The sequence below is a fragment of the Anomaloglossus baeobatrachus genome, chromosome 11 (assembly GCF_048569485.1).
Source record: "Anomaloglossus baeobatrachus isolate aAnoBae1 chromosome 11, aAnoBae1.hap1, whole genome shotgun sequence".
NCBI lineage: Eukaryota > Metazoa > Chordata > Amphibia > Anura > Aromobatidae > Anomaloglossus > Anomaloglossus baeobatrachus.
Window position 1 is genome coordinate 186,774,040 of NC_134363.1, and position 27,886 is coordinate 186,801,925.

Sequence of the window (27,886 nt, forward strand, 5' to 3'; positions counted from 1 at the left end):
ATGCCGGGATGTGGTGACGTCTTTACTCGCCCGCTGCCTGCTGGGTAGTAGAATCTCGTGTTTTCCGCGCTCGGTTGTGTGAGGTGATCTCCTGCGGGTTTTTTCCCGCCTTTTCTTCTCGGCCGCAGAGAATCTATTACCTGACAGGATTTTTCTCACGTAACCTGTTTTTCTTCTCATCTTCTGGTCACTAATAGTAATACTGGTGTAGCCGAGGTGCTGTGAGATGCGGTGATGGTGTCCAGAACACTCCTAGTTTAGGATAACTTTACAAGGTCTATTTTCTACGTGAGAAAACCACGAAAGCCAAAGGTCTCAACGGCAAAGCGTAAATTGCGGGAAATTCCGGTATTCTGGATGGCGTGTGCGTATCAGGATGGAAACTTGAGGGTCAAAATGTGACAACCCTCATATCTGACACATCGGCGGCCCTCATATCCCACACATCGGGGCGCTCAGATATCCAGGCCCTCATATCCCACACATCAGGGCGCTCAGATATCCCACACATCGGGGCGCTCAGATATCCCACACATCGGGGCGCTCAGATATCCCACACATCGGGGCGCTCAGATATCCCACACATCGGGGCGCTCAGATATCCCACACATCGGGGCGCTCATATCCCACACATCGGGGCGCTCATATCCCACACATCGGGGCGCTCCGATATCCAGGCCCTCATATCCCACACATCGGGGCGCTCATATCTAGGCCCTCACATCCGACACATGGGCGGCCCTCACATCCGACACATGGGCGGCCCTCACATCCGAAACATGGGCGGCCTTCACATCCGAAACATGGGCGGCCCTCAAATCCGACACATGGGCGGCCCTCACATCCGAAACATGGGCGGCCCTCACATCCGAAACATGGGCGGCCCTCACATCCGAAACATGGGCGGCCCTCACATCCGAAACATGGGCGGCCCTCACATCCGAAACATGGGCGGCCCTCACATCCGAAACATGGGCGGCCCTCAAATCCGACACATGGGCGGCCCTCACATCCGAAACATGGGCGGCCCTCACATCCGAAACATGGGCGGCCCTCACATCCGAAACATGGGCGGCCCTCACATCCGAAACATGGGCGGCCCTCACGTCCGAAACATGGGCGGCCCTCACGTCCGACGCATGGGCGGCCCTCACGTCCGACGCATGGGCGTCCCTCACGTCCGACGCATGGGCGTCCCTCACGTCCGACGCATGGGCGTCCCTCACGTCCGAAACATGGGCGGCCCTCACATCCGAAACATGGGCGGCCCTCACATCCGAAACATGGGCGGCCCTCACATCCGAAACATGGGCGGCCCTCAAATCCGACACATGGGCGGCCCTCACATCCGAAACATGGGCGGCCCTCACATCCGAAACATGGGCGGCCCTCACGTCCGAAACATGGGCGGCCCTCACGTCCGAAACATGGGCGGCCCTCACGTCCGAAACATGGGCGGCCCTCACGTCCGACACATGGGCGGCCCTCACGTCCGACACATGGGCGGCCCTCACGTCCGACACATGGGCGGCCCTCACGTCCGACACATGGGCGGCCCTCACGTCCGACACATGGGCGGCCCTCACGTCCGACACATGGGCGGCCCTCACGTCCGACACATGGGCGGGCCTCACGTCCGACACATGGGCGGGCCTCACGTCCGACACATGGGCGGGCCTCACGTCCGACACATGGGCGGGCCTCACGTCCGACACATGGGCGGGCCTCACGTCCGACACATGGGCGGCCCTCACGTCCGACACATGGGCGGCCCTCACGTCCGACACATGGGCGGCCCTCACTTCCGACACATGGGCGGCCCTCACATCCCACACATGGGCGGCCCTCACATCCCACACATGGGCGGCCCTCACATCCCACACATGGGCGGCCCTCACATCCCACACATGGGCGGCCCTCACATCCCACACATGGGCGGCCCTCACATCCCACACATGGGCGGCCCTCACATCCCACACATGGGCGGCCCTCACATCCCACACATGGGCGGCCCTCATATCTGACACATCAGCGGCCCTCGTATCCTATGCCTCGGCGGCCCTCATATCCTACGCTTCGGCGGCCCTCATATCCTACGCTTCGGCGGCCCTCAGCGGCCCTCCTATCCGTCATCTCGGTGGCCCTCCTCTCCAACACATCAGCAGCCATCATATCAGACAAATCGGCGGCCCTCCTATCCGACATGTGGGCAGCCCTCATATCCTACACCTTGGCGGCCCTCCTATCCGACACCTCGGCGACCCTCCTATCCGACACCTCGGCGGCCCTCCTATCCGACACCTCCGTGGCTCTCCTATCCAACACCTCAGCAGCCCTCCTATCCGTCACCTCGGCGGCCCTCCTCTCCGATACATCAACAGCCCTCCTATCCGACACCTCAGTGGCTCTCCGACACGTCGGCGGCCCTCCTCTCCGACACATCAACAGCCCTCATATCCGGGTCCTTTGGATAGGTCATCAATGTCTGATCAGTGAGGGTCCGACACTCTCAGTCCTGGCGGTGGCAGCTGGAAATGCTCAGCTTTGGCACTACTACTTCTGATAGTGGCCGCAGCCGTGTACAACATATCCGCCTCCCATTCAGATCAATAGGAGGTGGATGTGCAGTCCCCAGCCACTATCAGAAGACAGAATTGAGCATTTCCTGCTGCAGCCGCTGCCGGGACCGAGAGCAGCTGATTGGCGGGGTGTCGGGGGTCAGACCACGGCCGATCAGACATTGATAGGCCATCAATGTAAAAGTAGTCGACGACCCCTTTAAATGAGAGAAAAGAAAATGTAAAAAAAAAAATGGCCTCCATTTTCTAAAATCCATAATGTTATCAATTTTCCGTCATAGGAGCGTTGTGAGGGGCTTTTTGTGTCATGTGCTGAGTGGACATTTTTATCCCATTTGGGAGGAGATTTTTCTCATTTTATTTTTCTATAGTGTTTATCAGGGCTGTGGAGTCGGAGTCGTGGAGTCGGAGTCGGAGCTCATTTTGGTGGAGTCGGAGTCGGTATAAAATGCACCGACTCCGACTCCTAAAATATATAATAAATTGGGGACAGGAGTGCAATGCAGAATGTGCCGAATATTTTACTAAATAATAACATTTAGTATAATGCTTATATTTAAGTGAAAAATGTATTGTAGTACAATGTGAACATCAGACATTTAATTGTTTTTATGATACAATAATCAAGATATTTGGATAGAACATAAAATATATTTATTGGAATACAACTTTAGAACACAAAAAACTGTAATAAATTGTAAATATGTAATACACTATGTAATATACAGTAGATTACATATATATCTTGTGTGTGTGTATATACACTGTATATACATATATATATATATATACAGTGTATATACACACACAAGATATATATGTAATCTACTGTATATTACATAGTGTATTACATATTTACAATTTATTACAGTTTTTTGTGTTCTAAAGTTGTATTCCAATAAATATATTTTATGTTCTATCCAAATATCTTGATTATTGTATCATAAAAATTATTAAATGTCTGATGTTCACATACACATATTCATGTACTACAATAAATTTTTCACCTAACTATAAGCAATATATGTAGGAGTCGGAGTCGGAGCCGGAGTCGGAGTCGGTGCAAGAGAATTTGAGGAGTCGGAGTCGGAGTCGGAGTCGAAGGTTTGGCTTACCGACTCCACAGCCCTGGTGTTTATGGGTTAATTAAGGCTGCTTTCACACATCCGGCTTGAGCTCTGCGGCTCAATCCGGCTGTGCAAGCTATGCAACGGATGCGGTGAAAACACCGCATCCTTTGCATAAGTTTTTCCCATGCGGCCCGTCTGGTTTTTGCCGCTTGCGGCATGCTACTGAGCATGCGCAGTGGCAAAAACCGCATGCGGCGGCCGGATGCGTTTTTTGCCGCATCCGGCCGCCATAGGCATGCATTGAAAAATGCGCCGCTTCGGCAGAATGCGGCGCGATGCGGTTTTTTTTGCCGCACGAAAAAACGTGCTAGGCAACGTTCCATCCGGCCGCCGCATCGGCTAAATCTGCGGCAAAAACCGGATGGAACGCAAGGCCTTGCGGCACTAATTAAAGTCTATGCAGAAAAAACGCAAGCGGCAGCAAAAAAAAAAACGGTTGCGATTTTCCTGCAAAGTGCCGGAGTGTGCCGCATTGCAGAAACCGGAGGTGTGAAAGCAGCCTAAGTCTGTACATTGATTGGATGGATGCAGCAATCCAAATTTTATTTTTAATGAGGAGTAAGAGGTGATTCTATTAATTTTTTTTCCTATTTTTCAAAACTTTTTTTTGTCATTTGATCGTGTGCTCTACATAGGCCTATGTCTGAGCTTTACAGGAGGACTTGCATAGCATCGGCGGACAGTCACCAGCTGTGGCATATTTTTGGCACTGCCAGGATCATACCACTTAGGCCTGTTTCATACATCAGTGAAAAACACAAACGTTTTTCACTGACGTGTTAAAAACTCATATGTCCCCCCGTGTGTCGTGAATCACGGCACATGTGGGTTGTCCATGTAAATCCGTGAGACGTAGTGGAAGGAGGCCCAGAAGTCATATGATATTCACCTCAGGGAAAAGGCCAAGAATAGGCGGATGTTCTCACAGCACAAATTTTTTGAAGAGGGTTAAAAAGCAGGGCATCTATTAGCTGTAATAGCTAGGGCACAGCAGGGAAACTCCTTTGTTGGGGCGGTAAGGGACTCCACGGGATCTGTGGTCAATGAGTCGGAGAGGATTTTGCAAGTTTTTGCTGACTTTTACCAGCAATTATATACTTCCAAACTAAGCTTTAATGAGGACCAGATTGATTCATATCTTGAGGGTATACCTCTTCCTAGGCTCTCTGAGGCGGATCGGACCTACCTAAATGGCCTCCTGCAATTGGAGGAACTGCAGCTGGTAGTGACTTCCATGTCTAATGGAAAATCCCCGGGATCGGATGGTCTTCCCATAGAAATATACAAAAAAAATTGGGGACATCCTATTGCCGCAGCTTCTAGATATGTTCCAAGGGGTGGTTGAGACGGGCCGCCTTCCTCCATCAATGCAGGAGGTCATCATGGTGGTCATACTTAAACCAGGTAAGGAGCCCTTACTTCCTGATTCATATAAACCGATATCTCTCCTTACCACAAATATCAAAATCGTAGCCAAGGTATTGGCATCTAGATTAAACAAGGTGATTTCCTCTCTGATTCATTCTGACCAGTCCGGCTTTATGACCTCTAGATCTACAGCGGTTAACATTAGGCGCCTTCACCTCAATTTACAACTTCCAGTAGATAACCCGGGGGACAGAGTTCTCTTCTCCCTAGACGCAGCCAAAGCATTCGATTCTATTGAATGGAACTTTTTGTGGGCGGTTCTTCGTAAGTTTGGGCTGGGTGAGGACTTTATCTCCTGGGTAAAATTATTATACGGCGGGCCCACTGCCAGAATTCGTGTTAATGGCAGGCTTACTCCAACATTTAATTTGGCTAGGGGCACTCGTCAGGGGTGTCCTCTCTCACCTCTTCTGTTTGCAATGGCTATAAAGCCCATGGCTGAGATTCTGCGCCGACATCCAAATATAACGGGCTTTAGAAGAGGGGATCGGGAGGAAAAAGTGGCTCTATATGCGGATGATACTCTCATCTTTCTGTCAGATGCAATGGTCTCACTACCATTGGCCATGGAGTTGATTCAGCAATTTGGAAGTTATTCTGGGCTAGCTATAAATTGGGGGAAGTCTGTGCTACTCCCTGTAGATAACTTGAAATCCCTAGATATGCTTCTTCAGGACTGCAGATCTCCTCGCAATTTAAATATTTGGGAATTAACATTACCGCCAGAGTGAATGATTACACTAAACTCCATCTGACCCCAATTCTTTTTTTTTTTAGACCTCTTTTTATTGAATTGTAACAGAATTACTTTTCCAATCTGCTCTTATACAAAAAGCATTCCATTGATGACATTATAATCAAACAGTCCCACCCCACCCCCCTGCTCTGTGTGCGACCAGAAGCAACTTAAAATGGCTAACTTATGCAATTGGTATGTGTCCATTGAGCAGTTCAAGAAGGTACCAAGAGCTGACCCCAATTCTTAAAAAATGTAAGGATAAAGTTGACGTATGGACCTCTGTCGGTGGTGGGACGGGCGAACCTGGTGAAAATGATTTGGATGCCTCAGTTGCTGTACGTCCTACATAATTCTCCACACTGGATACCCCAGAGATATTTCTATAAAGTTAATTCACTTTTTAGGGAACTGATTTGGGGACGACATAGTCCAAGAATTAAATTAAAAACGCTACAGAGAAATAAACGCAAAACAGGACTCTCGGTGCCGAATCCATGGGCGTACTTTGCAGCCGCCCAAGTGCAACATATCCGAGGGTGGGATGATCAGGGGAGGGGGGGGGGGACCCGCAAAGAGTCTTATTGCAGCAACATTTCAAATCATCTAGTCTTTATGAGGTCCTGGAATCAGGTAGATTTCACTTGTCCCTGGAAACTACGCCTACCCTTATGTTGATACATAAGTTATGGGATAAAATTAAAGATATGCAGGACATCAAGGGACCTTCGCAGTTTACCTCTGTCTGGGATACCCCATGGCTGCCAAACCTAAATAGAGGGGTTTGGAGGCTGGAGGGGGACAGGGTTGGTCAGACTCACGCAGCTACTGGATGGGGATAGCTTTAAAGAGTTCTCCAAGTTACAATTGGAGTTTGGGTTTTTGAATGGCAAGTTCTATAAATACCTTCAATTAAGACATGCATACCATGCTGAAGTCAGTATAGCCGGCCATGCGATCCAATGCAATAAAATAATTCAGAGAATAGCTTTCTCAAGTGGTTCATCTGGTTTGATATCTGTATTGTATGGTGAAGTACTGGACAGACTATTAATGCATCATTCACCGAACTCTAAAGGGAAATGGGAACAAGAGTTGGGTCCTATTGAGGACAATCAGTGGACAGAAATATTGGAAAGAATACCTGATCTGTCTCTGGGGGAAACCCACAGATTGTCTCAGCTGTATGTGATTCATCAAGTCTATCCTACCCCAAAATTTTTGTTTGACATAGGTGCCAGACCGGACTCCACTTGTCCACGATATGGGGCGGACTCAGCGTCCATGCTCCACATGTTGTGGTCTTGCCCTAGTTTGGAGGTGTTTTGGAGAGGCGTGACTTTTTTTATTATTATTATTATTATTATTATTATTTATTTATTGAGCACCATTAATAGAGTGTATACCATAGATCTGAGCCTCACCCCCTTTGTATGTATCCTGGGTTATATCGAAGACCTGAAGATGGAGGAGGAGGGTAAAGTGGCGGTTGCCCTTCCGTTATATATGGCAAGGAAATTAATTGCACAATATTGGATTTCAAATCAAGTTCCAACCACATCAGAGTTTGTTAACAAGATCAATTGGATTGTAAACCTGGAGAAGGGAATATACTTAAAACGGAATTGTATGGCCAAATTTGAAAAGATCTGGGCCCCGTGGATAGACGACTCCGGTCTGGCATCTAGGGACTTATTTAGGTTCCGATTGGGCTTGTTTTAAGCCATGGTATAAATAACTGAAATGTTGTATGGATGCGGGACCTGTAACTTCCTACTATGGACTCATTGCTTGCTTTTATCTAACTTTTGGCATACATGATGTTAACCGAGATGAGAATGTTGATGATCCTGGTTCTCTCGTATACCCTTGGACATTGTATTTTCTAAAGAGAACTACGACATCTATTCATCACACGTGAACAGTCAAATACGTGATTTTTTTTTATTTTATTTTCACTTGGGGGGAGGGAGGGATGGGGATTTTGGGGTTATGTTGACCCCGATTTTGTCTGATGTATGTATTGTATAAAATCTTTAATAAAAACATTTTGGTTTAAAAAAAAAAAACCAAAAAACAATGAGACGTAAGCCGTCATCCGTGATTGCACATGACGATAAACTCACCTGTCCCCACACCTGCTGTCCGTGGTGCTGAACTCTTCAGCTCTGCTGTATTTCCTGTCGCAACTGACCCCACTGCAGCTACTTCCGGGTCGGTTGTGGCTGCAAACATGAATATGCATGCCAGTAATTAGCCGGCTCTGAAGCAGCATCATGCAGAGGCCAGACAGAACGTCGCAGGAGAAGGTGCGTTTAAAATGATTTTATTTTCAATGTACATTTTTTTTTCTGGTATGGGTTTCCACCATAGTGTGGTCCGTGGGACATCAGTGATGCCAGAAAAAACGTACATGTCTCCATGCGGCAATCACGGACACGCTCCTAGCAGGCGCACTGTTTGTGCTGATATCTCCAGAGTTGCAGTTTCTTCCACTTCTCAATAATATCACTCACAGGTGATGGGAGAAGAGTCAGGAGGAAGAAATGTCCTGGATGGACCTGTTACAGTGGAAGCTTCTATTACAGGACTGTGGTGATATCCGTAATCTCGGCACTACCGTTCAGTCACGTTAGTAAGGGCAGACAGCATGGCGGGGATGGTGGTTATAAACCAAGTGTAGAGGGGGATGGAGATTATACATAGGGAGAGCGAGAGGCCGGAGGTTATACACCAAGGGTAGAGAGGGTTGGAGATTATACACCTGGGGGGGGGAGGAATAGGGCCGGAGGTAGCGGGGGACAGAGGTTATACATCGGAGGGGACAGAGGTTATACACCAAGGGTAGAGGGGACCGGAGGTTATACACCAAGGGTAGATGGGGCCGGAGGTTATACACCAAGGGTAGAGGGGGCCGGAGGTTATACACCAAGGGTAGAGGGGGCCGGAGGTTATACACCAAGGGTAGAGGGGGCCGGAGGTTATACACCAAGGGTAGAGGGGGCCGGAGGTTATACACCAAAGGTAGAGGGGGCCGGAGGTTATACACCAAGGGTAGAGGGGGCCGGAGGTTATACACCAAGGGTAGAGGGGGCCGGAGGTTATACACCAAGGGTAGAGGGGGCCGGAGGTTATACACCAGGGGTAGAGGGGGCCGGAGGTTATACACCAAGGGTAGAGGGGGCCGGAGGTTATACACCAAGGGTAGAGGGGGCCGGAGGTTATACACCAGGGGTAGAGGGGGCCGGAGGTTATACAGCAAGGGTAGAGGGGGCCGGAGGTTATACACCAAGGGTAGAGGGGGCCGGAGGTTATACACCAAGGGTAGAGGGGGCCGGAGGTTATACACCAAAGGTCGGTGGATTGGAGGTTATACACCGGCGGGAAATGTGGCTGGGGGTTACACACTGGGGGGAAAGGGGGCTGGAGCTTACACAACTGGTGGGAGGGGTAGAGGGGCAAGAGGTTATACACTGGGGGGAGGGGTAGAGGGGCAAGAGGTTATACACTGGGGGGAGAGGGGGCTGGAGCTTGCACAGCTGGTGAGGGGGGGTGGATAGAAGGGCAAGAGGCTGTACACCTGAGGGGCCGGAGGTTAGACACTGGGAAAGTGAGGGTCCGGGGGTAGAGGGGATGGATGTTGCACACCGGGTTTAGAGGGGATGGAGGCTATACACGGGTGGGAGAGGGGCCAGTGGTTATACACTGGGGGATTGAGGGGTCGGAGATTATGGAAGACAGAGGTTATACATCGGGGAGTGAGGGGCCTGAGCGTAGTCACCAGGGGGCGATGGAACTGAAGGAACAAACTCAATATTCTGATTAAGATATGTGGTCCTGTACTTTTCTCTATAGTGCATGATGTATGTATGATGGCACTGCTGCTGTATACTTGTGCTGTACCAAATATATTATGATAGATGGTGTAAGAATAGAGGTCCAGTCTATAGTGACACATCCTATATTGATACAACCATTTGTCAGTGTGTCTGGTATGTGAATATTGTAATGGTACCAGTCATCGCAGCAGTGATTTTTTGTATGGTTTCAGGTGCTCCCTACAGACGGGTGCAGCCCAGAATGACTCGGTAAGTGCTGTCAAGTTGCAGTGAATCCCTTGATACCAAATCATTCACAATCCCCAACATCTGCAGCAGCATTCCCAGCCGGAAGCAGCGAGAAACGTTCCTGCATTACAGAGAGCAGCCAGGCTTTATATAACTCATAAATGTATCATCTGTTATTACACACGTTATAAGCAATGCAGAAAAAATGTAAAACATTTGTGTAAAAAAAACCCAATAAATTTCTGCCTGTATCCATCTCAGTTGTCTGAGTCCATGTTACAGGAGCAGTCGTCAGCTCGGTGGTGTCGGCCCCAGGACGCCGGTATCTGGATCATTCCACATGCGCAGCGGTTCTATTTATAAGACACTTAAAACATATGTATTTTACCTCCACTCAGGACCATTTCTCACCCAGGGGAACGCTGGATCCTCGTTACTATGGAAACTACATTAACATGGCAACCCCGTGAAGGTCTGTGAATGGGAGCCGGATGCATTGTGGGAAAACTCATAATAACGTTCCAGGAAGGAGGTGAGTGGATTCTGTCATTTTATCTTATTCTAAAGGCTGGCTAATTAGACAGTAAAATAGACTGATGTACAGATATTCGTCTTTCAGTAACGCATTTGTAGACAGTAGCCAAAATAACCCAGCAAAAACGTGTAGAAATGTAATCGTCTCTAATATCTGTGCATCGCAATCCCAACACAATGACGGAGTAATGCTCCATCACCAAGTGTTTATGTAATGTCAGCAGACAACAGGGGGCGCCACATCGGCTGCTAATTTGTAAGGAAAACAATGCATTGTGGTATTGTGATCAGAGCTGGGAACTGCAAACAATATGGTGTTATCCCGATGAGCAGAAAAACACCGGCCGACAGAAGGACAGTGATGTATGTAGCCTGCACTCCCAATGCCGCGGAGCAAATGCCATTGAATTGGTTTATAAAGAGCAATAGTTACATAGAAATGACAGACAAAAAAATATTCTTTGCAAAGAGCATTAGACACTTTTTCATCGGCACCCGTTCTAAAATAATTACCAGGAATGTGTATGAAAAAGGGCTTTTATAAATGATATAAAAATTCCGGTCATTGCTTCATTATTTTATTTTTAGAAATTGTTTTACCCTTTAAATCTGAAACTGTAAAGAACAGGAGTATATTTAATTTCTTCAGCGCTCTATTGGGAGACCCAGACGATTGGGGTATAGCTACTGCCCTCCGGAGGCCACACAAAGCACTACACTAAAAAGTGCAAGGCCCCTCCCCCTCTGGCTATACCCCCCCGTGGTATCACGGGTTCTCCAGTTTTAGCTTTGTGTGCGAAGGAGGTCAGACATCCACGCATAGCTCCACAGATTTTAGTCAGCAGTAGCTGCTGACTACTTCGGATGGAAGAAAAGAGGACACATATAGTGTCCCCAGCATGCTCCCTTCTCACCCCTGGATGGTGTTGTAAGGTTGAGGTACCTATTGCTGGTACGGAGGCTGGAGCCCACATGCTGCTTTCCTTCCACATCCCCCTGAGGGGCTCTGAGGAAGTGGGATCCTGCCGGCCTCAAAGCTCTGACGCCGGGCTCCATCCACAGACCCATTTGAACCTGCTGGATACGGAGCTGGAGTACCGTTCAGGGACATGGCCCTGCATCATACAGGTACTCTGTGTCCCCGTACACACAGGCACAGCACACTCCAGACTTGCTGGGTGTGCTAGTGCGCCGGGGACAGTAAAGGGTTACAGTCACTGCAGCTTTGCTGAGTGACTTTGTGTTTTGGGGAACTACCGCGCCGGACGCTCCGGGAGCGGCGGCGCGGCTGGGACTTGTAGTTCGCCGGGGACTGGGCGCCGACCGCGCTTTTACGGCGGCGGCGCTTATAACTCCAGTCCCCGGCTTCTGCGGCCTAGTGCCGCTTCGTTCCCGCCCCCTCCCTGTCACTCAGGGAAGGGGACAGGCGCTGAGCAATCAGCAGCGCCGAGGGCTGGAGCCTTATTTACATGCTCCAGCCCTCTCACTGCACACTGTCGGACGCCGGATTCCCGCTCTGCCTTGGGGGCACGCCCACGGCCCGCCCCTCCTCACACGAGCTGGGGAAGAAGCCGGCAGCCATTACTGCACCGAGATCGGACTTTCAGCACCAAGGCAGGACGGTGGCGATCATACACCCGCTTATAGGCGGGCGGTAAGAGGCACACATAGTGCTGAACACAATATAACTGCAGTGTGTACATGTGTTGTTTTTAACTGCAAGCGACACATCAGCAGCAGGAAAGCAGGTGTGCTAAGGCACAGGCTTTCTAGGCTGCTTGTTTTGCACGACTGAGGTGTTCATTTGTGTTTATGCTGATATGCTATACATTGCACTGTACAGTCGCTAGTCTTAGCTATATTCTCCTGGAATGGCTAGACTACAGCAGCAGAAAACCAAGGGTGCTGGGGCACAGGTTTTTTTCTATGCTGCTTGTATTGCATGGGCTGCAGTGTGCATTTGTACTTGTGCTTGTATGCTATACATCGCACTGTATGGTCACTCTTCTGGGCTATATTCCCCTAGATGACTAGTCTACAGCAGCAGAAGAGCAGGGGTGCCAGGGCACAGGCTTCTATGCTGCTTGTATTGCATGTGCTGCTGGGTTCATGTGTACTTGTGCTTGTATGCTATACATTGCACTGTAGGGTCACTCTTCTGGGCTATATTCCCCTAGATGACTAGTATACAGCAGCAGAAGAGCAGGGGTGCCAGGGCACAGGCTTCTATGCTGCTTGCATTGCTTGTGCTGCAGTGGTCTTTTGTACTTTATGCCTGTATGCTATACATTGCAATGTACGGTCACCAATCTTGGCTATATACTTCTAGATAGCTAGTCGGCAGCGGCAAAAAAGCAACACAGATTTCAGTGCTGTTTTTCCTACATGGGATGCTGTTCATGACACCGTCCCATTGTGTGCATGCTCCCCTGTAGCACGTCGTCTGCAGGGGTCTCTAGCACTTCGTCTGCCGGGGCTCTACTAGTTGTGGCCAAAGAAACCTCCTGTCAACCCTGTCCATGGACAGGGACGGAGTAGTCATAATATAGAGACTTGCACCCATGGGCAATCTACTTGACCAAAAGGCAGCTCTTCAGGGTTTTGATACTGACATCGCTCTCAATCCGGATACACCGGGTGGTAACGCCATACGGAAGGATCCTATACCGTCCATCACTGGAAGGTTGGATCTTTCTCCCTCAGCTCCCCCAGTGGAGATAGGAGACGAACAGGAGAAGTTCCTTTTCAGTATCTCACGCAGATATTGAGTATTTTTCTGGCCACGCTGACTTCAGAGAAGCAGTCCAGGAATACCACGCTTACCAGATAAGCGTCTTCTCCAAACGTTTTTAGGAGACACGTTATCCCTTTCCCCCTGACGTGGTCAAGCGCTGGACCCAGGGTCCAAAGGTGGATTCTCCAATCGCCAGGCTTGCATCTAGAGACATAGTTGCACTGGAGATGGGGCATCACTTTAAGATGCCATTCACAGACAGATGGACTCTGGTTGAAATCTGTCTAGGAGGCTATCGGCGTGTCGGTTGCTCCGGCATCCACAGCCGTATTGGCAACCTAACCTTTTCAGCTGTTCTTGCGCAGCTGACCTTGAGCAGGGACATCTGTACCGCAGAGGCGTCCGTAACCCCGCAATGTCTGCACTGCGGCTTACCCTGTTAATACTGTCCTAAAAGTACAGTCGAGGTTTCGGTCCTTCCCAAGCTCCGGCAGGTCCCAATTGTCCTCGTGCAAAAGGGCTACAAAACCTCAGACGGGCGCAGATTCCGGCCGGGCTCAATCTCGCCCAAGGAAGGCAGTCGGAGGAACCGCTACCAAGGCGGTCTCCTCAGGACTCTCAGCTCTCTCTCTCTCTCCGCATCCGCGGTTGATGGCAGACTCCCCCGCCTTTGGCGACATTTAGCTGCCACAGGTCACAGACCGGTGGGTGACGGACATTGTGCTCACGTGCACAGGACAGTGTTCTGTTCTCGTCCTCCGACTCCATTCTTCAGAATGGCCCCACCTCTCCACCGAGCAGATGCCCTGCTGCAGGCGGTGGACGCTCTAAGAGCAGAAGGAGTGGTGATCCCTGTCCCCCCTCAGGAACGAGGGCGAGGGTTTGTACTCCAATCTCTTTGTGGCTCCAAAAATGGACGGTTCCTTCCGTCCTGTTCTGGTTCTGAAACTGCTCAACGAGCATGCGAACGCCAGGCGGTTCCGGATGGGATCCCTCCGATAATGTCTCGAGGAGACTTCCTTGCCTCAACAGACATCAAAGATGCCTATCTCCACGTGCCAATTGCTACGGAGCACCAACGTTTTCTACGTTTTGTGATAGGAGACGAACATCTTCTGTTCGTAGCTCTGCCATTCAGTCTGGCGACAGCCCCACGGGTGGGCACCAAGGTCATGGCAGCAGTGGTAGCAGTCTTGCACTCTCACGGACACCCGGTGATTCCGTACTTGGACGATCTACTCGTCAAAGCAACCTCCCTCGAGGCATGCCAACGCAGCCTGAATGTTACGCTGGAGACTCTCCAGACTTTCGAGTGGATCATCAATTTGGCAAGGTCAAATCTGTCTCCGACTCAATCACTAACGTATCTCGGCATGGTGTTTCATACTCTATCAGCCATAGTGAAGCTTCCGCTGAACCAGCAGCGTTCACTGCGGACAGAGGTGCAGTCTCTCCTTCAAGGCCAGTCGCACCCCTTAAGGCGCCTCATGCACTTCCTAAGGAAGATGGTGGCAGCCATCGAGGCAGTTCTCTTTGCGCAGTTTCATCTGCGCCAACGGCAATGGGACATTCTCCGCCAATGGGATGGGCAGTCAACCTCCCTGGACGGGAAGTCTCCCTTTCCCTGACGGCCGAGGACTCTCTGCAATAGTGGCTGATTCCCACCTCATTGCCATAGCCCCCATCCTGGGCAGTGGTCACGACAGATACGAGTCTGTCAGGGTGGGGAGCAGTTTGTCTCCGCCACATGGCTCAGGGGACGTGGACTCAGCAGGAGTCCACCCTTCAGTTCGATGTGCTGGAAATCGGGGCAGGGTATCTTACCCTATTAGCTTTCCAAAAGTGGATAGAAGGGAGCAGATCCGAATCCAGTCGGACATCTCCACAGCGGTGGCATACATCAACCACCAAGGAGGGACACGCAGTCAGCAGCCTTCCAGGAAGTCCGGCGAATCCTCATGTGGGTGGAGGACACAGCATCCACCATATCCGCAGTTCACATCCCGGGCGTAGAAAACTGGGAAGCAGACTTCCTCAGTCGCCAGGGCATGGACGCGGGGGAATGGTCCCTTCACCCGGACGTGTTTCAGGAAATCTGTTGCCGCTGGGGGGGGGCCGGACGTCGACCTAATGGCGTCTCGGCACACCAACAAGGTCCCGGCATTTATGGCACGATCGCGCGATCACAGAGCTCTGGCGGCAGACGCCTTAGTGCAAGATTGGTCGCAGTTCTGGCTCACATATGTGTTTCCACCTCTGGCACTCTTGCCCAGAGTACTGCGCAAAAATCAGATCCGATTGCAGCCGCGTCATACTCGTCGCACCAGACTGGCCGAGGAGATCGTGGTACCCGGATCTGTGGCATCTCACGGTCGGCCGACCGGGGTCACTACCAGACCGACCAGACTTACTGTCTCAATGGCCGTTTTCTCCATCGGAATTCTGCGGCCCTGAACCTGACTGTGTGGCTTGTGTGTCCTGGATCCTAGCGTCTTCAGGATTATCCCAAGGGGTCGTTGCCACCATGAGACAGGCTAGGAAGCCCACGTCTGCTAAGATCTACCACAGAACGTGGAAGATTTTCTTAATCTGGTGCTCTACTCAGGGAGTGTCTCCCTGGCCATTTGCATTGCCTATCTTTCTTTCCTTCCTACAATAGGAGTTAGAAAAGGGCTTGTCGCTAGACTCCCTCAAAGGGCAAGTCTCAGCACTATCCGTGTTTTTTTCAGAAGCGTCTAGCACGTCTTTCTAAGGTGCGCACGTTCCCGCAGGGGGTTTGTCATATCGTACTCCCGTACAAGCGGCCGTTGGATCCATGGGATCTGAACAGGGTTCTAGTTGCTCTCCAGAAGCCGCCTTTCGAGCCTCTGAAGGAAGTTTCCTTTTCTCGCCTGTCACAGAAAGTGGCGTTTCTCGTTGCGATCACATCGCTTCGGCGAGTGTCTGAGCTGGCAGCTCTGTCATCCAAGGCTCCCTTCCTGGTGTTTCACCAGGACAAGGTAGTGCTGCGCATCATTCCGGAGTTTCTCCCTAAGGTAGTATCCTCGTTTCATCTTAATCAGGATATCTCCTTACCGTCCTTTTGCACTCATCCGGTTCACCGGTATGAGAATGATTTACGTTTGCTAGATCTGGTGAGAGCACTCAGAATCTACATTTCCCGCACGGCGCCCGTACGCCGTTCCGATGCCCTTGTCGCTGGTACGCGCAAGAGGTTGCAGGCTTCTAAAGCCACCCTGGCTCGATGGATCAAAGAACCAATTCTGGAAGCCTACCGTTTTGCAGGGCTTCCGGTTCTTTCAGGGCTGAAAGCCCATTCAACCAGAGCCGTGAGTGCGTCCTGGGCGCTACGACACCAGGCTTCGGCTCAACAGGTGTGCCAGGCAGCTACCTGGTCGAGTCTGCACACTTTCACCAAACATTATCAGGTGCATACCTATGCTTCGGCGGATGCCAGCTTAGGTAGAAGAGTCCTGCAGGCGGCAGTGACATCCCCGTAGGGGAGGGCTGTTTTGCAGCTCTAACATGAGGTATCTCTTTACCCACCCAGGGACAGCTTTTGGACGTCCCAATCGTCTGGGTCTCCCAATAGAGCGCTGAAGAAGAAGGGAATTTTGTTACTTACCGTAAATTCCTTTTCTTCTAGCTCTTATTGGGAGACCCAGCACCCGCCCTGTTGTCCTTCGGGATTTCTTGGTTGTTTGCGGGTACACATGTTGTTCATGTTGAACGGTTTTTCAGTTCTCCGACGTTATTCGGAGTTAATTTGTTTAAACCAGTTATTGGCTTCCTCCTTCTTGCTTTGGCACTAAAACTGGAGAACCCGTGATACCACGGGGGGGTATAGCCAGAGGGGGAGGGGCCTTGCACTTTTTAGTGTAGTGCTTTGTGTGGCCTCCGGAGGGCAGTAGCTATACCCCAATCGTCTGGGTCTCCCAATAAGAGCTAGAAGAAAAGGAATTTACGGTAAGTAACAAAATTCCCTTCATTTTTGAGTTTCATTTAATACATGCTTTGTTATTTTTTAACATCTTAGTGACGCTGACATGTGGATTAATTTCAGAAGGAAATTTCTTGTGTATTGCGGTACTATTGTTGTGGGAGGAAATTTTAAGAAATATTAGTCCACACATTTCAGAAAATAAATTTTCAATGTAAAGTGAGCCGTGTTTTGCACCCTGTCAAATTATCCTGTGGATTTTCACCCATTGCAAATCCATAGTGAAATCTTCACCATTAGATGTGATGACCGTGTGAGCGAAAAATTATGTCACTTCTAATCTCCAAAGAAAGAGAAGTGCAGCTCTTCAGCACAAACTGCTGCACTAAGTACTGAACTTTTTATGCAAACTGTAATGGGTCATAAATTGTATTATTTGAGCTACCTTTATCTCTGACCCTCGCTACTCCAGTGTCAGCTTCCAGGACTAGAGGGCAAGATGTCTTGCCAACTCAGTCACTCGACCATTAGGCTACTATTTGGCTACAAGGTGGGGTGACTTGTAGACGGGACGTTATCCCTTTCCAAATGTTTTTACTTCCAGTCTTAGGCTACTTTCACACATCCGGCTTGAGCCCTGCGGCTCAATCCGGCTGTGCAAGCTATGCAACGGATGCGGTGAAAACACCGCATCCTTTGCATAAGTTTTTCCCATGCGGCCCGCCCGGTTTTTGCCGCTTGCGGCATGCTACTGAGCATGCGCAGTGGCAAAAACCGCATGCGGCGGCTGAATGCGGTATTTGCCGCATCGCGCCGCATCCGGCCGCCATAGGTATGCATTGAGAGATGCGCCGCATCGGCCGAATGCGGCGCGATGCGTTTTTTTTTGCCGCACGAAAAAACGCGCCAGGCAACGTTCCATCCGGCCGCCGCATCGGCTAAATCTGCCGCATGCGGCAAAAACCGGATGGAACGCAAGGCCATGCGGTACAATGCGGCACCAATTAAAGTCTATGCAGGAAAATCGCAACCGGCAGCAAAAAAAACCGGTTGCGATTTTCCTGCAAAGTGCCGGATTGTGCCGCAGAAGAAAAACCGGAGGTGTGAAAGTACCCTTAGCAGAGACCACCAAAGGAGTTACACTGGTTCAGCAGGGATTTGGAGCTGTAGGAAACACTGTTGCATCTTGTGCCATGATGGGCACGAGGTAAGGGCCACCCCTTGTGTTAATTTTCTGATACACACTGACCTTCAGGCCGGGGACACACGGCGCACTAGTGCAATGCTCGCACGACACTCGGCTCGCGCTGGCAGCACCGCAGGAGCCGAGTGTCATGCGAGCGTCCCTGCTACTGAGGTCCGACTGTGCAAGCGGACCTCAGCTGCGGGGGCGTGCCAGCACTGAGGAGGGGCGGGCCGGTGCTGCGGAGGGGCGGGCCGGTGCTGCGGAGGGGCGGGCCGGTGCTGCGGAGGGGCGGGCTGGTGCTGCGGAGGGGCGGGCCGGTGCGGAGGGGCGGGCCGGTGCTGCGGAGGGGCGGGCCGCTGCTGAGGAGGGGCGGGTCGGCACGGAGGAGGGGAGGGAGGGATTATCTCCCTCTCTCCTCCGTAGCCGGCTATTGCGATTCTCGCTCTGCACGCGCAGTACACCGGTGTACCGCGAGTGCAGTGCGATTTTTCTCTCGCCCCATTCACTTGAATGGGTGCGAGAAAAAAGAGTCTCGCATTACAGTCGCAGCATGCTGCAATTGTTTTCTCGGTCCGATTAGGGCTGAGAAAATAATCGCTCGTGTGCTGACACACAAGCTAGAATTGGTCCGAGGGGAATGCGATGTTTTATCGCACTTCACTCGCACCGATTTCCTCGCCGTGTGGCTTAGGCCTTACAGTACCTTTTGAGAAAGCTGCACAAAGATATACCGTCACTTAAAATGTACCATCCTGCTCATAAAACTCACAGGATTAGCATACCGTGTTAAGAAGCACCGTCCGAGCATAGTTACAGCGGTCCGTCTGGCACCTTTGGGGCGCTCATGGTACAGGGCCGTTTCTTGCAGGAGTTTTGTTTTCTTGTCCGTTAAGTGTAACAGAGAACTGAATTCTGCAAATTTTAACTTAGACGTACAGATTACATTATTGATTGAACGGCCATCATCAAAAAACAGACTCAAAATTTTCACAATATTTTATACTCTAGTCCAGGAAAATCTGTGTAGAAAACATTGTAATTTAGCAGTGCAAATTCAGCAGATCGTTATTATATGAACCATGAAAATGTCCCTCATCAGATTAGTAGCCATACTGACCGAATACTGAAATTTTGAGCAGAGATTCCCATCAAAAGATACTTACAGATAACTTTGAAAGTTCATCTTAAAAGGCCAAGAAGGTGTAAGGAATGAAAAAAAGAACATCTGCTCAGGTTCTGGATCCTTTGTGTGCGTTCCCTTCCGGGCTCCTGGTATCATATCCAGCAGGGAACTTTAGTCAGAAACTGTCCTCCTGTGAATTTCTGGTTGATCATGACGTCCGCTACATTGCTTCTGGTTTGTTTGTCTCTTCTGTTGTCTTGTAACTTCAGTCCATGGCTTCTTCTTTGGTCCCATTATTGCTGTAGTTATCATTCAACTATGTATTGACAAACATATTTGTGGTTTGTGTCCTGTCCTTGGGACCAATGTAATTCTAAAGCTGGTGTCACACATAACGACGACGACAACGACGTCGCTGCTACGTCACCATTTTCTGTGACGTTGCAGCGACGTCCCGTCGCTGTCGCTGTGTGTGACATCCAGCAACGACCTGGCCCCTGCTGTGAGGTCGCCGGTCGTTGCTGAATGTCCAGCTTCATTTTTTGGTCGTCACTCTCCCGCTGTGACACACACATCGCTGTGTGTGACAGCGAGAGAGCGACGAAATGAAGCGATCAGGAGCCGGCACTGGCAGCTGCGGTAAGCTGTAACCAGCGTAAACATCGGGTAACCAAGGGAAGACCTTTCCCTGGTTACCCGATGTTTACGCTGGTTACCAGCCTCCGCTCTTGCTGCCAGCGCCGGCTCCTGCACTGTGACATGTGGCTGCAGTATGCATCGGGTAATTAACCCGATGTATACTGTAGCAAGGAGAGCAAGGAGCCAGCGCTAAGCAGTGCGCGCGGCTCCTTGCTCTCTGCACTGTGACATGTAGCTGCAGCACACATCGGGTTAATTAACCCGATGTGTGCTGCAGGAGAGCAAGGAGCCAGCGCTAAGCGCGGCTCCCTGCTCTCTGAACTGTGACATGTAGCTGCAGCACACATCGGGTTAATTAACCCGATGTGTGCTGCAGGAGAGCAAGGAGCCAGCGCTAAGCGCGGCTCCCTGCTCTCTGAACATGTAGCACAGCGACCTTATGATCGCTGCTTCTGCTGTGTTTGACAGCTAAGCAGCGATCATAACAGCGACTTACAAGGTCGCTGTTACGTCACCGAAAATGGTGACGTAACAGCGACGTCGTTGTCGCTGTCGTTTAGTGTGACACCAGCTTAAGGGAATGTGTAATTTAGAAAATTACTTATTGTTTAAAAATCAGGTTCTTGTGTTAAATTTATCTTTTTGGCAATGTTTATGGACAATACATGTCACAGCTCACCTCTTCCTCCTGTGTAATGACTGATAACCGCTCCTATATACAGTAGATAACACGTGATCCACCATTCATAATAGGTGATGTCACAGCTCACCTCCTCCTTTTGTGTAATGACTGATAGCAGCTCTATTAATTATATACAGTAGATAACACATGATCCACCATTCATAATAGGTGATGTCACAGCCTACCTCCTCCTCCTGTGTAATGACTGATAGCAGCTCTATTAATTATATACAGTAGATAACACATGATCCACCATTCACAATAGGTGATGTCACAGCTCACCTCCTCCTGTACAATGACTGATAACAGCTCTATATACAGTAGATAACACATGATCCACCATTCACAATAGATGTCACAGCTCACCTCCTCCTCCTGTGTAATGACTGATAACAGCTCTAGAAACAGTAGATAACACATGATCCACCATTCATAATAGGTGATGTCACAGCCTACCTCCTCCTCCTGTGTAATGACTGATAACAGCTCTATATACAGTAGATAACACATGATCCACCATTCACAATAGATGTCACAGCTCACCTCCTCCTCCTGTGTAATGACTGATAACAGCTCTAGAAACAGTAGATAACATATGATCCATCATTCACAATAGGTGATGTCACAGCTCACCTGCTCCTGTACAATGACTGATAAGACCACTATATACTGTAGATGGACACAGGATCCACCATTCACAGTCAATGTACATTGTTACTATGGATTATATTGTATTGCCTTGTGTGCTTCCATCCACCTTTATCATTGATACCTCCTTAGAGAACAGTCAGCGTTCAAGTGGAGTGTCAGTGAAGAGGGAGAATCACAGATGACATTATGGATGTAATTATATTGTGGAATAATCTTGGCTCTGCCAGACAAATATCTTTTCCTCTAAACCACAGAGATAATAGCACATATCTTCTTATTTTCAGCAGCTTCATCCTCTTTCTTTTTGTGCTTGGAACACTGCAGTATTGTTGTGACTGAATGGAGGAAATTAGTCAGTGACTCCCCCTCTCTATCCCCAGCCGCCGGTGACAGCACTGCGCTGCCAATGTACAAATATTTCATGATATCAGGATAACGGTCAAAATATCACACTGGGGCACTATATGTGTGTGTGTGTGTGTGTGTGTGAAAATATATATTATATACAATGTAGTGGGTAAAGTAAATGTTGAACACATCACCAATTTTCCATGTTAATTATGTTGTGAAACAATGAGATATGACACGGGGAAAAAAAGTATTGACACATGATGAAAGAGAGGTAGAAAAGGCCCCTGAAAGTCACATCAGCTGAAATCTATCAGTAATTAGAAGGCAATCCTGACATAAAGTGAAAAATAATATTAGCTGATTCAACTGAAGGGCTATAAAAAGGTTTCTCATTAACAAGGTGCCACACAAGAAACATCTCATGATGGGTAAAACCAGTGAGCTTTCTCAAGACCTTCACAGCCTTCTTCTTGCAAAACATACTGATGGCATTAGTTACAGAAGAATTTCTGTTCAGTTGTTTATATGATAAAAGAGGAAAGATCTGGTAAGAACAGCGAAAAAGAAAAAATTGGGATAAGGGGGAAGAAACACCGGAAACAGTTATATACATATTGGATTTATAATAACAAAGAATATATATTTTATATATAATTTTATTTATTTTTTTATTAATCTCGATGTATAATTTACATCAAACCAATTTAAGACAGTTCAGTCATTGGACTTATTTATACTCAGTTTTGTAGTGAACTTATTAATCCCAAAAGTTCCACCTTAACAAATATCTATAACTTCTATAATGTAGGGAGGATTGGGGTCTTTATAGTTGCGATGAGATGTGTAACCGTTAAGAGTAAAGGCCCCGTTACATGCAACGACATTGCTAACGAGATGTCGTTGGGGTCACGGAATTCGTGACACACATCCGGCCTCGTTAGCAACGTTGTTGCGTGTGACACGTATGAACGACCACTAACTATCAAAATTACTCACCTAATCGTTGATCGTTGACACGTCGTTCATTTCCCAAATATCGTTGCTGGTGCTGGACGCAGGTTGTTCGTCGTTCCTGAGGCAGCACACATCGCTACGTGTGACACCGCAGGAACGAGGAATAACGGTGTTCCTGCGTCCTCTGGCAACGAGGTGGGCGTCACTTTCTTTCGGCTGGTCTCCGCCTCTCCGCTTCTATTGGACGGCTGCCGTATGACGTCACTGTGACGCCGCACAAACCGCCCCCCCTTAGAAAGGAGGCGGTTCGCCGGCCAGAGCGACGTCACAGGGAAGGTAAGTCCGTGTGACGGGTGTTAGCGATGTTGTGCGCCACGGGCAGCAATTTGCCCGTGACGCACAAACGACGGGGGCGGGTACGCTCGCTAGCGATAACGATATCGCAGCATGTAAAGTACCCTTTAGTCTTCATCTATTTTAACACTGAGCATTTGTGACTTAATTTTAATAATCTTATAGAGGGAAATCATGGAGAATGATGTTAAAATGTAGAGATCTAACAGAATTAAGAGCATAAGATATCACCGGCAAATAGTGTTCTTTTATTTTCTTTAGTGTTTCAACGTACGTCTTTAATTTTTTTAATTCATCCTTATACTGTCTGCTAATGATTCAATAAAGATTGCAAATAAGGTCGGTGATCGCCTCAATTGGATCTATTGGTCAAACTGAAATTGAGAGAGAAGAAATGATTACTCACAATTCTTGCTGATGGCAAAGAATATACAGTAATCAAGAAATAAATTAAATATATGACCTTTAAACCAAATTTTCTAAGAACCAAAAATACAACCCCCAATGGACTCTTTTGAACACGTTCTCAGAGTCAAGAGCTAATAATAATAAAGGTCTTGATTCTTTTCCAAAGAAAGACTTAAATTCCTACCCTTGTAGTATCTGTAGTATGCTTACCAGTAATAAGCCCTACTTGATGGATTACAATAGGAAGAGTCCTATGAATTCTAGAAGCCATTGTTTTTGCCAAGATTTTTGTGTCTGAATTTAGTAGTGAAATCAGACAGTTATTTGCTTCCCGAGGGCCACTTTTTTACTTTTTGGTATCAAAGTAATAATGACCTCTAACATTTCCTTAGGAAGAAGCCCGTCCGTAGAAACCTGGTTGGTTAGCTTTGTCAAATTTGGGACCAGTTGAGCGTGTAATTTATAATACTCATTTTGGAGTCCATCAGGTTCGGAGAGATTTACTTTAAAATCTCAGATATGTAGTAAGGGACATTTAAATTAAGCAATTCAACTAATTTAAATAGAGGTAATTGAATATTAGTCAAGAATTTGTTGATCAATGTTTCAAAAGGTAGATGAGTATCAATATCATCTTTTAGCTTATAAAGACTTTTATAAAATAGAGCAAAAGCTTCCATAATATCCCTTGGCTTTTTACAGAATTGGCCATTATTCTTCCTGATTGCATTAATTCTGGTTTTAATTCTCTATTGTCATATTCTGTTCATAAATAAGTTTAGACGGTTTAGTATTAGAATGATTAGAAGCTTGTTTTAGCTGACTGGACAATTTTCTTTTATTCTTCCAATAAAACTGTTTAATTCTAGCTAAGAATTTCTTTATGCAGATTAGATGAAGGATTATCTAATAGAGCGGTTTCTAATTCTTTAATCTTCTTTTTTTTTAGTAGTCGATTTTTTTTCCCTATTTAATTTTTTATATCTGCTGTTTAATTGCATAAATAGACCTCTCATAACTGACTTATAAGCTAACCATAATAAAAAAATATTTGTAGGCTATGCAGCCCAGATAAAGGCATCACTAGGTAGGAACCCAACATACGAGACATGCCTTGACGCTGGCTGCTGGGCTCACAGAAAACTGGCTTTTTCTTTTTTTTATACGCTAAAGGTTGCTTTACACGCAATGACATCGCTAACGAGATGTCATTGGGGTCACGGAATTCGTGACGCACATCCGGCCTCGTTAGTGACGTTGTTGCGTGTGAAACGCACTAACGACCGTTAACAATCAAAATTACTTACCTAATCGTTGATCGTTGACGCGTCGTTCCTTTCCCGATTATCGTTGCTGTTGCAGGACGCAGATTGTTCGTCATTCCTGTGGCAGCACACATTACTACGTGTGACACCGCAGGAACGAGGAACATCACCTTACCTGCGGCCGCCGGCAATAAGGAAGGAAGGAAGTAGGCGGGATGTTCGTCCTGCTGATCTCCGCCCCTCCGCTTCTATTGGAGGCTGCTTAGTGACGCCGCTGTGACGCTGCACGAACCGCCCTGTTAGAAAGGAGGCGGTTCGCCGGCCACAGCGACGTCGCAGGGCAGGTAAGTATAGTGTGACGGGTGTAAGCGATGTTGTGCGCCACGGGCAGCGATTTGCGCGTGACGCACAACCGACGGGGGCGGATACGCACGCTAGCGATAGCGATATCGCTGCGTGTAAAGTGCCCTTTAGTGTCTCAATATTTAAATTTATTTCCTTAGTAGTAATGCATGTCCAAGTTCTTATATTTAATGTCTGTATACCTTTAGTGTCTATTTGTTAGTTTATGCGTTAACCATAATGTGTGTATGGAAGTCCCTTCTTTGTCATTCTCCTCATAGTCAGTAAATAAGGTACTTTCTATGTATTTGGGTGGTCCATGAGATATGTATTACATCTCCAGGGTTTATAATTTTTAAAAGGGGGCCTAATTTAATACCAAAGATGACAGGAGAGTGGTCCGACAAAGATCTTGGCTCAATATTAAGAACGCTTATTTTAGGTAACGTGAGTAGATTTGTCAATACTAGGTCAATTTGTGCAAAACATTTGTCTATATATAAAAAAAAAAAGTATGAATTCCAATTAAGATTGAATTCAGTCACATGAAAACATCAAAGAATCTTCCCTAGGTAACCATTCATCAAGTGTTTGGAGAACTTGTCTTGTTTTACTTCTTGAATCAAAGATCCCACTGGGCACAATGGTAAAATCACCGAATAGCACCAAGTCACCTTTTTGATGTTCCTGAATTGCCTTTAATAAATTATTCAAAAAAGTAATTTGGACTTTATTTGGTACATATACGTTTACTAATGTGTACATATCGTTAATATTACAAGAATTAATACACCTTCCATTCTTATCAATCATTTTTTGGAGTTGTCTAAGATTTTATCAGGTGTGACATTAAGGTCCACACACAAGACCACCGTTCCAATGACTAATGGAGAAATCAAATCGACCAGACTGGGAATGTAACTGGCCTGGTCCTGGTTGGGAATATATAAGTTGATAAATGTAAATAGCTGGCCCTCAGTCGCTAATGTAAGGACCAGGTATCGAGCTTCCGGGCCAATGGCGCATTTAAGGGTTTTGAAGGGCAGGGACTTGTGTATAGCTATTGCTACTCCCTTGGACCACACCAGGGGGTTATTGGCAAAATGCCATGTCGTGTAGTGTCTATGCATTATAGATGGTGGGTTGCTGGATTTAAAATGCATTTCCTGGAAACAAATGATGTGTACCTTACAGTGGTGAAAATGGAGGATCTGCGCCCACTTTTCCGGAGTGTTGAGGCCCCTGGCGTTAAATGATGCGATATTCAGGTCGGCCATAGTAACTTCTCAGGTTGTACTTTGTGGGAATAGTGGAGTGGATATCCGTGGTCAGAGCCGGGGGAACGAGAAATAAGAAAGGTTATCAGGGGGAAAAAGAGAGAGTAACATGGAAACAAAAAAGCAAAGGGAAAGCCTCCTCCAACAGAGCTACATTACTAGTATCAACCAAGAGGAGTATGGATGGTCCCGAAGGGTCAAGCCGGGGCTTCCAACCTATTGGGGGGAGCAAACAGTCCAACATGCGTGGAGCGGACCATGAGCATTGGGGCATCACAATATACAAGGTTTTCAGAATCCCATCTTCATATAAAGGTGTGCTACTTTGGGTGAGACAAATGACAAGTACACATGAGGACTTCATTTTGTCGAGTTGTTGCTTAATATCTGCATTAGTTATTATTATTATTATTATAACGTCATTTATTCCATGGCGCTTTACAAGTGAAAGGGGGTATACGTACAACAATCATTAACAGTACAAAACAGACAGGTATAGGAGGAGAGAGGACCCTGCCCACGAGGGCTCACAGTCTACAGGAGGAGAGAGGACCCTGCCCGCGAGGGCTCACAGTCTACAGGAGGAGAGAGGTCCCTGCCTGTGAGGGCTCACAGTCTACAGGAGGAGAGAGGACCCTGCCCGCGAGGGCTCACAGTCTACAGGAGGAGAGAGGACCCTGCCCGCGAGGGTTCACAGTCTACAGGAGGAGAGAGGACCCTGCCCGCGAGGGCTCACAGTCTACAGGAGGAGAGAGGACCCTGCCCGCGAGGGCTCACAGTCTACAGGAGGAGAGAGGACCCTGCCCGCGAGGGCTCACCGTCTACAGGAGGAGAGAGGACCCTGCCCGCGAGGGCTCACAGTCTACAGGAGGAGAGAGGACCCTGCCCGCGAGGGCTCACAGTCTACAGGAGGAGAGAGGACTCTGCCTGTGAGGGCTCACACTCTACAGGAGGAGAGCGGACCCTGCCCGCGAGGGCTCACAGTCTACAGGAGGAGAGAGGACCCTGCCCGCGAGGGCTCACAGTCTACAGGAGGAGAGAGGACCCTGCCCACGAGGGCTCACAGTCTACAGGAGGATAGCGGACCCTGCCCGCGAGGGCTCACAGTCTACAGGAGGAGAGCGGACCCTGCCCGCGAGGGCTCACAGTCTACAGGAGGAGAGAGGACCCTGCCCGCGAGGGCTCACAGTCTACAGGAGGAGAGAGGACCCTGCCCGCGAGGGCTCACAGTCTACAGGAGGAGAGAGGACCCTGCCCACGAGGGCTCACAGTCTACAGGAGGAGAGAGGACCCTGCCCACGAGGGCTCACAGTCTACAGGAGGAGAGAGGACCCTGCCCGCGAGGGCTCACAGTCTACAGGAGGAGAGAGGACCCTGCCCGCGAGGGCTCACAGTCTACAGTTGCGCCTCTAATGGTAGTTAATATATCTCTGAAGACGTTTTGCGTTATAGGTTGGTTAGTACGTTGGATAGGGGATTAGAGGTTGCATCTGAGCTTGTACTTTC

General features: G+C 48.5%; 1 protein-coding gene across 5 annotated transcripts in view; it reads left to right on the forward strand.

Annotated features, from left to right (window-relative positions):
- The first annotated feature begins 134 nt into the window (after positions 1 to 134).
- The window catches only part of FEZ1 (fasciculation and elongation protein zeta 1), a 143,563-nt gene continuing 115,811 nt past the window's right edge, over positions 135 to 27,886 (forward strand). The window contains exons 1-3 of one of the 5 annotated variants that reach the window (XM_075328092.1): positions 135 to 159; positions 9,925 to 9,961; positions 10,339 to 10,472. In XM_075328092.1, the coding sequence (XP_075184207.1) occupies positions 10,421 to 10,472 (52 nt within the window). In that variant the 5' untranslated portion in view covers positions 135 to 159; positions 9,925 to 9,961; positions 10,339 to 10,420. Of the gene's footprint in view, positions 160 to 9,924; positions 9,962 to 10,338; positions 10,473 to 27,886 lie in introns of those variants that run through there. The other 4 variants (XM_075328086.1, XM_075328087.1, XM_075328088.1 and 1 more) reach the window with 4 other exon arrangements.